This window comes from Armigeres subalbatus, chromosome 3, assembly GCF_024139115.2.
Source record: "Armigeres subalbatus isolate Guangzhou_Male chromosome 3, GZ_Asu_2, whole genome shotgun sequence".
Classification (NCBI taxonomy): domain Eukaryota; kingdom Metazoa; phylum Arthropoda; class Insecta; order Diptera; family Culicidae; genus Armigeres; species Armigeres subalbatus.
The window spans coordinates 96,304,591-96,318,665 of NC_085141.1; the positions used below are offsets into that span (position 1 = coordinate 96,304,591).

The 14,075-nt window shown below is 41.1% G+C and overlaps 1 protein-coding gene across 1 annotated transcript in view; it reads left to right on the forward strand.

Moving 5' to 3' along the window:
* LOC134221816 (nephrin) overlaps positions 1 to 14,075 on the forward strand; it is a 368,748-nt gene that overhangs the window by 148,976 nt on the left and 205,697 nt on the right. Inside the window, exon 5 of the mRNA XM_062700993.1 lies at positions 6,274 to 6,477. Within this exon, the coding sequence (XP_062556977.1) occupies positions 6,274 to 6,477 (204 nt within the window). The remainder of the gene's footprint in view (positions 1 to 6,273; positions 6,478 to 14,075) is intronic.

Here is a 14,075-nt window from a genome sequence, read left to right on the forward strand (position 1 = left end):
GCTGGCGGGATTGGCTCGACTGTAACGAGAGGGTCTGGAGTTTCCAATAGGCTTACAGGCATGCGTCCCGGAATAGAGGAAACGTTCGGTGATCGTTTTGAGCTGCTGATGAAAACGGCATCAGGGCGGGAATTGAACTTATTTTGATGGTACTTGCCTGTTTGCACAGGCTGGAAGACCCTTTCACCACACCCATACGCAGGACCAGGATGACTGTTGTACACTGGCTGCACAGTCTCGACTGAGATGGGGGGCTTCGAGGCTTCCAATGTGCTTCGTGATTTGTTGCGTCCTGGTTGTGTCGCGATCATCTCGGAGCATAAAGTTCTCGAAAAAGAACGGTTAGAAAGACTTGTAAGGTTGATGTGGGCGGCAAGCAAATGGTATTTTGTAATCAAACAGGAATTGATTAATGGTAGCTGACAGGAAGCCGCTCAATAGCGCCGTTTTTTGAGTTTGGTTCAAACTCCCACACGGTTATGCCGTCAGGCCAGTACCAGCTATCACCAACTACATTCGAAACAGTGCTACAAACAGGGGGTCCCGTAGCGTAGTTGGCTACACGTTCGCCTTATAAACGAATGGTCATGGGTTCGATTCCCAGCCCCTCCACCAAACCCTCGTCAGTCGCCGGATGCGCAGCCCATGAGGTAGCGTATTGGGAGACGCGTCTTATCGTCATGGCTGCCTGATGACGACTGACAACTTGTTCTTCTCGGAGGCATTCCTCCAACGTACCCGGATAAAATGGCAACCGAACAATGCAACGATCATTGGATGCACGACATGGACAAACGGACACAACGGACTGACGATGAGAAGAACTTGCAACGACAACAATAATGGTAATGGAAATCTAAAAATAGATTCTGTGTGGATTCTGCACAGCAGAATACCACAGTAGATATCGGCATAGTAGCGGTTAAGTAACATAGAGTGCCTGAATAAATAAAATAAAAAAAAAGTGTTACAAACCGTCACTTTTAAAGACACAAACGATAGATCCTTGATGTTTTGTTCCCTAGGAACTAGTTTGGTTACTTTCACCATGGAAGATTCAGCATTAGAAATTTCAGCAACATACTGTCTGATCTGTTCCTCACTTTGCTCGGGTGCGAAACGAGTAACATAAAATGATTTCAAACGACAAGACTCGGTCGGCCAAATGGCTTTCAGTCGAATGGGTTTCGGCCAAACGTCCCTTCCCCTGTAGATTTGGCCAGTCGAAAGTTTCTGGTGGCATGAAATGGCTTCAGGGAAGCAAGCAGTGAGTGGTCCGGAACTGGTTTGATGCCTAACGACGTGTTCGATAAAAGTCCCACTGTTGACGTGCTAAACCGTGAGGAAAAACTCGTAGCGCAACGCGGCGATGGCGTGGCGATCCGCAACGGCTTGAAAGCGGCTGAATGGCGGCCGACAGTTGGCCCAAGGATGGCGAAGGTAAGAAATGGCTTGCATGGTGGCTCGTTAGCAGCCGGCTGGTGGTCTGTCGAGATACGACGTCGAGTGGCTTGATTGGCGGCAGCTATCGAAAAACGATCGCGTCCGAAGACTTGGACGGCATCAAGTGCGTTCTCACTGTCGCCTTGACAACGATTTTCACCTCGTGGTCCCGGTGGCAATCCACTCGAACAAACTATAAAAAAACACTTTTTTCCAATTTCGCAGGAATCTCCACGAGGGCTCTGTCGACGTTCCTCTTCCACGATTCACGACCGTACCATCGTTCGGGCACACGACTAAATCAATCCCTCATCTCTTTTGTCACTTCCACCTTTTCCACAGAGCAAAATCTCCCACTCCCCACTCGGTACTCACTCTCGCTACATTCTCCCACATAGCTACCCAATTTCGCATTTATTCTGCCTCATCATCCGTTATCATTGCTTCTGGTAACCATCGTCACCGCAGCTAAACGAGCGAATTTTGAATTGCCCGTTGCTTACTATCTGAACAAAATTTAACCCTACGACCCCACACCAATTTCCTAAAAAAGGAATTTTGGTCGAATGGGACATTTGGGCAAACAGGACAGACGTCTCACTACTAAGGGTATGCGATAAAATACTTTTTCCTAACGAAACGAAACGAAACGAAATTTAAAATGTGTATGTTGATTCGAAACGAAACGAAACGAAATATAAATTATTTCCGCAACTTCGAAACGATACGAAATCAAGGTCCATTCAATTCAAAATTTTACGAAACGAAACGAAATTTTAATTTTTTTCCGCGGAATTTTTATTGAATTGATAAAGTTTACAAAATTGGTTCACACGCAATCGAGATGTATATCTCCAAAATTGAAAATTTTGTATGAAAAACTGCAAGTGGGTTTTTTATTATTCTGGTCATTGTAGTAACAAAATAAGCAGTCTGAGATAAATCGCCGTTTACAATTGGCGAAAAGGCAATACGCCAGCATTAGTGCAGTTCCTAATTTCATTTGATTATCATATTTAGGATGTGATTCCTTCTTTAGAAGTAGACATTTTGCCTAGACTTGTAGATATAATGTCTTCAATGAAAGCAAAGCCTGTCTAGGATCACTTAAAGTGGTATTATTCAATTGTAGATATGATTCAATTTTTGAAATGAAGTCTGCGTCTGGAATGGGACAAAGAAATATGAAATTCGTAAACAGTTTGTTTGGTATTAGACAAATATGAATGTATTTTTTTTTTTGATAAATAGTATCCATCTTTCTGAAAATTGTCTAATATGTTAAATAGTCCCCTTTATGAACACAGCAAGAAATTTTGAAACTTCCACGACGTGTAAATTTGCAGCGTACCGCATCAAACGAATTAACATTCGATATTCAATTAAATTTGACTGAATTTTACAAGCAAGCACAGTTTAAATTTATTTCGATTTAAAAGAATAGTGAGATCGATTGAATGTTACGTTTATTTGCATGTTCCAAATATGTGCATGAAAGTACATTTAAAATCACAAAATATTTTTATCTGTAAAAATTAATTACAGTATACCCCCGCTGATCCGACAAATGTATGGCCGGACCACAGATAACAGATATTGAGGCTGGCATCCGATACGTGTGTAAACATCCGCAACCAATTCAATTGTATTTAAAATGGGGACCGCGTTTAGTAATCGATTGGAGATGGCGCAAGGATCATTGTTATTGAAAACGCAGCCTGGTTGTTAATCCGCTGCGTTTGTATGTACTGCCGCAATCAGTTGAGTAGATGGTAGGAGTGGGCCGATGTATATCAATTCAAAAGTTTACACAGGATTTTCAATGAAATTTGCTCTAGCCAAAATATCTGTTATCTGTGGCCGGACTAACGTGGTTTCTGTCGTCAATCCGACTGTCAAATCCGTATAAATGAACCAAAACAAAATCACAGCACAAATTAGAAAACTGACAGTATAATGTATTTAAATGGGTGTTGATTATTTTTATTCCGGAAAATTCCGAATTTGCGAGATCAGAACTAACGAGTCGTCGGATTAGCGAGGTCCGGATAAGCGGGGAGATACTGTATACAGAAAATCTTTTCATTAGTAAATAATTCCAAATCCACGTTTTACAAAATTACCTTCTTTATGTAATACTTTTTCTATTCTTTAGCCACCAACAATAATCGGTATTCAGAGTTTTACTATATCTGGAAAACTGTACATTCTGGCAAATTACGTTCTGGCAATTAGGCTATCCATGAGGACATTCAGCGATGGGACTGACAATCGAAATCAAAACAAAGTGTGTATGCAGTTGAAGGCAATCCACTCCTGGTGTAAGCCGGGCTTAACAATTTTCTTTGGATTGTTCCATCAGTCCGGTCAGAATCTGTCAAAAAATCAAGGTAAACAAAAATCGTCAGCTGATCGGAGCTGTCTCATGGATTGCCTTATTGGTCAATTCTGGCATATGGTCCATTCTGGGGAATGGGTTTCTGGTAAAAACCATTGTGGCAAATTCCATACGATCATTGAGCTAACTTAAAACCAGAAAATGATAGATAGTAGATAGAGAATTGTTAATATCATACATTTGCTCGCTAGACAAATCCTCTACACCTTTCTAAAATCCTACACCTTTTTATATGAAGCTCAGAGAGTCTTATCAACTCGACGAACCAAGTAATAGTCTGTTTGTCCTTGTATATGTGTTTGTGCATATGATGCATGTAATAATCGTTGTCAAATTCATGAGTAATGGTATAAGCCGTTCACGCCCTTACAGTCAATTTGGGATTAGGAGAGGGAAATTAGTTTGACAATTATAAGAGACCGAGGAATGCTATGTATCACAGTGAGCGCCACGGGAAAGGAATCTTTGGTTTGTTGAAAAGGTAATTCATGTGAAGCCTTGGTAAGCGACTAAATATTTATAGTAAACGAAGTTATTATGAAAACTCGAGGACGAAAACCGTGTTTCAAATCAATCTAACTTCGTTTAATCAATGTGCTTCCTTTAATAATAATGTTTTCATTGGGGCCTACTTAACTGTTAAGTGGTGCTTAGTGAACCGCCTAGAGCTGGTTTGAGACATAAGAGGTGAAGAAGTCGGCCGTTAATAAGAAAGAGGCGCTTTAAAAATAATTAACAAATTCCATAAGAATTCACGCCATGGCTTTGCCTCTTTGACAAAGTTGTACTGATCAGATTCGTATCTGATTACATTTATACTCTGAGCCTGAAGTCTTGAATATTGAGGTAAAATAGTTAAAGATATTTTTCGTTTTCTGTTTGACATTTCTAACAAAACACTGAAGACGTTTTATAGATAAAAACTAAATACGTATTTGTCGACTCAGAATGGGATTATGCAGTAACCGTTAATATGAAAATTTGTATAAAATTAAGTTTTGAAAACAGCTTTATGATTTTGTTCAGCGGCGCAACCAAAATTTTTGATAATACACTACCGTACGAGACAGTATGGTTTAAGTCTAAATTTGTTTCGAAATTCCGCGGAATTCCGTTAAGTTTCGTTAAAAGCTAATTTTTTCTAGCGAAATTTTTGTGATTTTACGAAACGAAACGAAATCAAGGAATCAGATTTCGCCACGCTCAAATTCCGCGAAATTCCGCGGAATTTCGTTTCGAACCACCTGAAACGAAATTTTTCGAAATACCGCATATGCTTACTCACTACTCACTTCTCCTGTTTTACAGTAAGAAGTAAGACATGAGGACTGAGAAGTCCCACTATTCGGCCAAACGTCCTATTCAGCCAAATGGCCTATTCGGCCAAATGACCCTGTTAGAGTGCAGCAGAAATCCCTCAACCTACAGCCCTGGGCTACCCATCTCGCCATTCGGCAACATTGCGTGCTCAGCAGATAGACAGGGCCCATCGTCTGCTAAACATTGTCTACATCATCCAACCATATGGGCCATGTGGTGGTTCGATCGTTATCGAGAGATCGATTACTGGAGATTATCAACAGGCAGAAAATCATCGCAAGTTAACTCTACTGGATCGCGGTCAAGAATATGTGTTTCAGTGCCTATCGTATCGTCCCAAGTAACGGTCCTAGGGGGCCAGTCTATTTTGTGTTAGATTATAAGTACCAATTCTACGAATAAATGTTAGTCTAAAGATTCCGTAAATAAATGTGTTTCGCGTAAGTCTGTTTTTCTGTATGTCGCGAGTGTTCATTCCAATAAGGAAATATCCCGCATTACGCATGGAGTACTGAGGAATGATGAGGAACTGAAGGAGGAGACATCAGCCAGTTGGAATAACCCACCGATGTGATTACTAGGAGCTCTTTGAATACCCTCTGCGTGTCGATCCAGAGCTACCGGATTTGACAAACCCTTTCGGCCAAATGACTTTCGGCCTGATGGTCTGTTCGGCCAAATGGTATATTCGGCCGAACAACTTTCAACAAACATTTGGCCGAACGGTTTTTGGCCAAGCTGCATATGTGGACAAAGGATCAGAAGGAATCAATTTTGGCTTTTACGCCCTTTTTAAATGTTGATCCAGAAGTAATTAAATTCAATCGTGTAAATAGCGAGCTTGATGTCTAACCCAATTTTATGGTCGATTACTTAGCATTCTTCCTAGAAGCAACATTCGCATATGCCCAGAGGTGAATCAGCCAAGAGCTGAAAGCCTCTTTGTTTCCACGTTTCCAGCGAAACCTGAGAAAGTACAATGCATAAAAATGAAAAGATAACGCAATTTCCAATTCAATACAGCATTACCTTTGCAAATTCTATCTCTAACGTGTTCGCATCTTTAAACCCAATTCTAATAGCGCATTTCTGTTGTATCAATTTTCTTCCAGGTCGGCCGCCACCAACCGTCAACTGGTGGTACAACAACGAAATCGTGAACCACTCGTCGACGATCCTGTCGGAGCGCCGGGTCAGAAACACGCTGATCCTGAACCGGCTGGAGCGGAAACACCTGAAAGCCATATTCACCTGCCAGGCCTCGAACAACAACGTGACGAATCCCATCAGCGCTTCGATCCACCTCGACATGAATCGTAAGTTGACTAAAACCCAATTTGGCACAGAATGTTTCCTTTGATCTCTGATCCGAGAAATTATATTTTCTTAATTCGAAGCGCAATGGAAATGAACGCATATCCCATTATGTGACCATTAGGTGGTGACGTTTCTTTCAAACTTACACAAACTCAATCACGATTCATTTGGTTGACTGATAATCGTGATGGCTTTGGTTGTAATTCATTTTGGAAACAGGAAACATCAAAACGATTTCCTATGAATTTAAAGAATAACTAGTTGTGCTTCGACAAATCGTTACCAGTCATGAAAGCATTTGCCAGGAACATGACACATCACAGGAGTTCACCGAAAACTCATTGAATTATTCATTGTTCAACGGAATTGCTTTAATTATTGACGCTACTCTGGCTTTCTTATACTCGTTTCCATTCCGAGTAACGCAGCGTTGGTTACACCGAGTCCATGAACATAAAACTGATTATTGGCTTCTGACAAAACCGCACCCGCCACCAGGGAGAAAACGGTCGACGATATAAAAGTGATATTCTCACAAAAGTGATGCTGGGTTGCTTTCGCCAATTTGTGAACATCCGTTCGGAGAATCGCGCCAACCAACGCGCCGCCGTGTCATTCCTGTCCCACCAGCATCGTTCGCCCGGATTCGACAATTTCGATGAACTACGATGAACAATCAAAATCTAATTAGCCCATTAATGTAAAAGCTTTCGCAAATGGCGTTCGTTCGAATAGTTTGCAGCCTCAGCAGCGGTTCTGAAGTTTCAGGTCACACAGGGCAGGGGTTCGGACCTTATAGTTGGTAAAGGTACTTCATGTCGAACGATGCGATATTTTAGGCGTAACTGAAAATTGGAATGTCTCTGAGTTATCGGAAAGGGTTTTCATTGAATAACAGAATAATGAAATGGACCAAATAATTATGAAGCTGCTAAATATTTAGGATTGTTTTACATTTTGATTCTATTGCGTGTACGAACAATTCGTTTAAGGTTGCACGCGATGGAATCCTCCAATGCGATGTCCGGTTTTGCTATCACTTCGAGTTCGCAAAAAACCCGAGCAGTGATTCATAATGTGCAATCGTAGCTTACCAAAAATGAGGCTGTGTACCATAGAATAGAAACTATTTTCCTACGTGTTGGACAGAACTTCGTTCGTCATCGTCACACGTGCTCAAAAGTTTGCAAACCACTGGATTTATCCCAGATTGAGCTGTTCAGTCATTCGGTCGCTCACTAGTCACTAATGCTGTTAATGGGCTTTGTTTTCACCATTGCCAGCGCGCAGTATGACTGGCACTCCGGAAACTAAGGGAAGAAATCGCTGCTCACGAAATCGATTTTCTCCATTAAGATTGCGTTGGACGCTACACATCGCCCAGCTGCCGGCTTGGCCTGGGTTAACGGCAACGAGCTGCCAATCTTCCATCCAAGCCCCGTAAACTGAGCTCTGTGTTCGCTGGGTAGGTAGCTGCTATAGGAACGCCTGCAGCTTACGGTTTTGACACCACCCGTCACCCGTCAGACAGGCAGAACCGTTCCATTCCAGAATCATTCTTTATAATTTTTAGCAATTTGTGCAATTAATTACTTTGGAGTGTCTTAATTACAGCGTGTGAGGTCGCAGTCACACCCCGACTTGCGAGGGGGCGTGATGTCAACCTTGGGGGAAAGGAAATTCCGGAAAATAATGATGATGGTGGTGATGACGACAACGACAGAGAACACAACCGCAGAAAAATTCTCCACCCACCCCCATCCTTTCTGATCCGTGGCGTGAAAATGCCTTGAGGTGCCGTGGCACCCAGGGCGACGGGATGTTTTTGGCACATTGGGGTTTGTTTGCGTCGTTTGCGCAATAGAATTTTATAAGCTTTTTATTGGTAGCAACTTTTGTGTGCGATGAGTTTGACTCATTTTGATACAGTCGGATGATTTCGCGAGATGGCGACATAGTCGGTGTTGCTAATTGGAAGATGGGGACTGGAAAATTTACGATCCACAACGCGAATGTTTTATGAGCTAGTAAAAAGGGATTTCTTGGGATTCTGTATCGAGGCGCTGGGTGGTAGTTTAGATGAATTTAAAATAATTATTACGAATAAGCAGGAGGAGTCAATGACGACAAAAAGGATAAAGGAGACAAATGCAATCGGGTAAAAGGGTGATGAAGTCGATGCACCAGATCCATGTTGAAAACTATAGACTGTTCCAGTAATGATAAGTACACTCTGTTTTTGACGTAAACTACGTCTAAGGGAAAGGCTCGGAAACGAACATTTCCAAATTCGAAACCGTCACGAAATTAGGCGAGATTTCAAACGCTAATAGCATCTTTTTATCTTTTGGTGGATATCCGACATTTTCTTATCAAGCGACTCGGAAACCGATTATTTTTTCGTGCCATTGTAATGATCCGATTAACCGATAGCAATTAATCGATGATTCGACAAAATCGATTATTTTCAATATCATCATGTCAGATCGATTTTAACGAATCATCGATTATTTTCAAAATATCTGATAATTTCTAAAGTTAGTCGCCATTTAACATTATTTTTTCAAGTTCATAGCTTTATTTTAAACATCTCAAGAGTTATTATTTTATTTATTCAGACTAAGGCCGAAGTGGCCTGTGCAGTATATAAAAGTCTTCTCCATTCGGCTCGGTCCATGGCTACACGTCGCCAACCACGCAGTCTACGGATGGTCCGCAAGTCATCTTCTACCTGATCGATCCACCTTGCCCGCTGCGCACCTCGCCTTCTTGTGCCTGTCGGATCGTTGTCGAGAAGCAGCTCATGCAACTCGTGATTCATTCGCCTCCTCCACGTACCGTCCGCCATCTGCACCCCACCATAAATGGTACGCAGCACTTTCCCGTCGAAAACTTCAAGTGCGCGTTGGTCCTCCACGAGCATCGTCCAGGTCTCGTGTCCGTAGAGGACTACCGGTCTAATGAGCGTTTTGTAGATTGTCAGTTTGGTACGGCGGCAAACTCTATTCGATCGGAGCGTCTTGCGGAGTCCAAAGTACGTACGATTTCCAGCCACTATGCGTCTCCGAATTTCTCTGCTGGTATCGTTTTCGGCAGTCACCAGTGAGCCCAAGTACACAAATTCTTCTATCACCCCGATTTCCTCACCACCGATGCAAACTCGAGTTTCTCAAGAGTTTCTAGGAACATTATATCATAATTTTAAAAATTGTATCTGTAGAGGAAGTTCTTCCCCTGCTTTAAAGAACTTTTTCTTGTGACATTTTCCTTCCTTTGGATATAACATGGATTTTTAAATGCTGACCCTTATTTTGATTTCATGGTCGAATCTTCGCATGTCAAGTTTATTATTTTATGTTAGCTAACGCAGCATTTTATTTAATTGGTTTAATCACCGTTACATTTCGTTGGTTTAAGTAGGTAGAAATTATTAAACGAGATTTGGACACCTGCATGGCCATATTTAAAGACTTATATCTAGCCACATTTGTGGTTCTATTTTGACTGATGTTCAAGTATTCTTCGTATTTTACCATAGCAAAGTTTCGACAATATTTATTTTTTTTAAAGAAAATTATTTTGAGCTTTTTAGTGGAATGTCTTCACTTGTCATAAGACGAGTTTGTATAATCCCATTTAATTCCACAACTTAATTCCACCACTTAATTGTACCTTGACAGATACGAATTTCGACCTCAACTGTATGGCCGTCTTCAGTGTCATATTTATTTACAGGACAATCTAAATATCCTTTGTTGAGCATTTTGTGTAAAATGTGACTATTTTGCATTTGGTTACAGTTCAATTGCAGTATTATTCAATACAATACACAATACAGTTCTTGTTTCATTTTTCCTGCAATCTTAGGAGGGAATTGAATATCATATCATAACATGTTGGTCATTAAGCCGAATAGGACATTTCGCTGAATAGGACATTTGGCCGAATAGTATATTTGGCCGAATAAGACATTTGAAAAGTGAGAAATGAGGAGGTAAAAGTGAGACGTCTCATCACTCACTTCTCATTTCTCACTGCTCACTGTAGAAAATGAAAAGTGGCAGGTGAGTAATGAAACGTCTCATTTCTCACTTTGCACTAGTCACTTTTCACAATGCGAAGTAAAAAATCAGGAGTGAGAAGTGAGACGTTTGACTTCTCACTCCTCATTTCTCACTTCTCGCTGTGAAAAGTGAATAGGGAGACGTCTCACTTCTCACTACTCATTTCTCACTTCTCACTGTAAAAAGTGAGAAGCGCTTTGTGAGTAGTGAGACGTCTCAGTACTCCATTCGCGCTTCTATTTTTTAACAGTGAGAAGTAAGAAATGAGGAGTGAGAAGTGGGACATCTCACTTCCTCCTTCTCATTTCTCACTTTTCAAATGCCCTATTCGGCCAAATGACCCTTTCGGGCAAATGACCCTTTCGGCCAAATAACCCTTCCGGCCAAATGACCCTTTCGGTTGCATCGCCGCTGAAGCCACTCGTCTGGTTTTCAGTGGAGGACATCAGAATCCCACAAGACCAGGATTTGCAGAAATCACTCTCAATAGATAACGGACAACGATAAAAACGAGGCAAAAACTGTTCCGATTCGTAACAAGCCATGATATCAAATTTATCAAACTTGTATACAAGTGCGAAAAAACAGAATCGGATAGGCAGCCCCCACAGAAAAATGGTGATTCTCGCTTTGTTTTCGCTCATTTCGTGTAGGTTACTGCACAGCTGTGTAGAACAAGTCGAAATGCATCATCAGAGCCACTGCTCCTCGCATTTGGAGCTTTTTAAAGGAAATTTATCATGGGGTATAGCCTCCCGAATCAGCTCTCTATCATGGCAACTGGCGAAAAAAGTCTCTTGCGGGATGCTACATATCGTATATGTATAGGGGAAGGTGGGTAGACTTGATCCCCGGGGAGACTTGATCACCCCCTGTTTTATCGAGAATCAAAGTAGTTTTGTTCTAGCGTATTTTTTAGTGTAGATCCTCTAGACAAATGACCTTTATGTGACGAGTTATTTTTTGGATTGACAATTTCACTTATTCTGCAGGGCGGTTTGTATGTTTTGACCTTCCTAAAGATGTTTTTATTGGTCACGCAAAATTTGAATAACTTTTCATAACAATGACCAAATGCTTTCGTTTTTTCAGAGTACAAAGCCATAAATGTGCTTAATAATTTGTACTGAAATGTCAACATTCCATCAAAGTTTCAGGATATTTGGATTTGAAGTTATTGCCTCAATATGGGGACATTTGATCCCCATTAGTCACCCATACAAAATTTTGGCCATGTTCTCTAATTTTTTGTAGATTTGACGGATTTGATGGAGGGTTGGCAGGAAATATTATTTATTGCGTAGATATCATGGAAAGGGGATCAAGTCTCCCCAAATTTTAAAATTGCATGTCCTGTCGAATTCAATAGCAAAAATCGTTCATGTATACGCACAGCAATTCGAAAATCGCGCGTATTTTGAAGGAAAAATATTTAAAAAATCTGAGGGCACATTTCTAATTTTATCAAAGCAAGTTCTTGGAGAGGGATCAATTTCCCCCGAATATTTTAAAAGTAGATTTTTGACAGCACTCTAAAAAAATCGATTGTGTATCAATAACAACAATAATTTAAAGACTGTCATACATCAGTAAAGTTAAATACTATATTTCTTAGAGAGTCTGTGTGGAAATCGCGTATGTTTATTCATTTTTGGCTGTGATACATCGGAAATCAGAAAAGGGGATCAATTCTACCCAGTCTCCCCTACAGATATGATAAGTGAGAGACTTGCTCATGCTCTTTAGGATTCAATCCCTGCACAAGACAACATCCTCAAAAATGCCCGAAATAAAGGAAAAGTTAGCAAAATCGGAAGTGGCGCGAAACCAAACACATGTATATATACTTTGCGGTTGTGCCGGTGAGAGGATTGGAAATTGGAATCTCTCGACGGGGAGCCGCGGTGGCCGGCCGCACCCGAAATTGAATCTGCGTGACGTCGCGGAGCACTGGCCGATAGCGCTACCAGTCATCGACGGTGTAATTTATAACGCCAACCAGGTTCAGGTCCTTCCAGGTGGTGAAGCGGTGCTCCAGATGAATCAGATAAAGCTGGTCGCGATATCTTCTCGCCTTGTCGTGACGAGCGATCTTGTGCACTGCTACTGGCTTCAGTCCGTAACTTTCAAGCTCTGCTTGGAACTCTTCCTCCATCATATCGTGGACAGGGTTCTTATATCAGGGTTCACTCACTTCGACAGTAGATGGGAGAGAATGACGCGGAGGTGAGAAATTCATTTCCCGTGCACAACATAAACAAACTGGGTGGCTTTCCCATACAAAAATCCAAGATGGCTGAATCATGAAATTGGCATACCGCAACACCTGTTTGTATTCATCTTGATCGCGGTGTCCTCGTAGCAAAGCCTTGAGCGGGGGTCATGAGTGTAGTACTCATTCTTGTGGACCTCCAGGACGGATTGATGATGGTCCTCATTGACCGGCATCACTTTCACGCCCTCGCTGCAGAGCCTTTAGCGATTAACTGGCGAATTTTCGGGCGCAAATCCGGCACATCGCCCTTCACAAACACTTTTCTAGAATTGGAGTACAGGTCTAAAGGCCAATACGCATAACGAAAGATCTATTTGCATCTTTCAGAAATGAACGTGCGGTTAGTGATCTTCTAATTAGCATTACATATCTCTCTAGGACACTACCGACTCGCAGCTTAGTACTCATATAGCCCATCCACAGTTGTTAACTTCGAGGTTTCTAAGCCAAATTAACATTTTCGCGTTTATATATGAGGCTGGCACGATAATACTTTAATGCCTGGGGAAGTTGAGAAAAAAAAGTTTTTTATACCAGATCGGAATTCCAGCCACCTTCAGCTTCAGTTTTCTTTTGTAGCTACGCATCTTACCGCATGGCTAAGAAACACTTCACTGTTTGTGATCATTTGAATCAAATAGCATTTGACTTCATATTTAAGGCTTATGTAATTTAGTTATATGGATCACACAGAGCATGAACCATCTTTAGAGAATAAAAAGCAGGGCGTATTATATCCCAAGGAAATTTTCAGAGGATCTGGAATAATATACTTTTTGAGGGCATATCCAATTTGATTCTATAGATTACAAGGCACATTGTCAATTTTTAAAAACAGATAACAGGTGTTAGAATACCCGTGCAGAACTTTAGGCCTAAATTCCAGTGAATTATTGGATAAACTGAAATGGAAACATTGTTGAACGTTCATCCAATTCAATTAAAAAAGAACACAAACAACAAAAACGATTTAGAAAAGCAAGCAGCTCCGAAGGACGTCAAGACCTGTACTTCAGGGAATTCTTATATGGACTGGGATGCAATAAATGTTTAAGGAATATCCATTTTTATTCTATGTCGGTAGGGACGAGTCCTTTCAAATTATTCGTGAAAATTGGGGAACGGTACTTTGTGTTTATTATTTTAATTGCTCAAAAGAAGCTTAGAAAATGAAAAGATTGTGAATCATTGTATTTGAACGACGGAGGTCACAACGTCGAGCAGAATCATTACTTTTAGTTGTTTGATCAAACTCAAT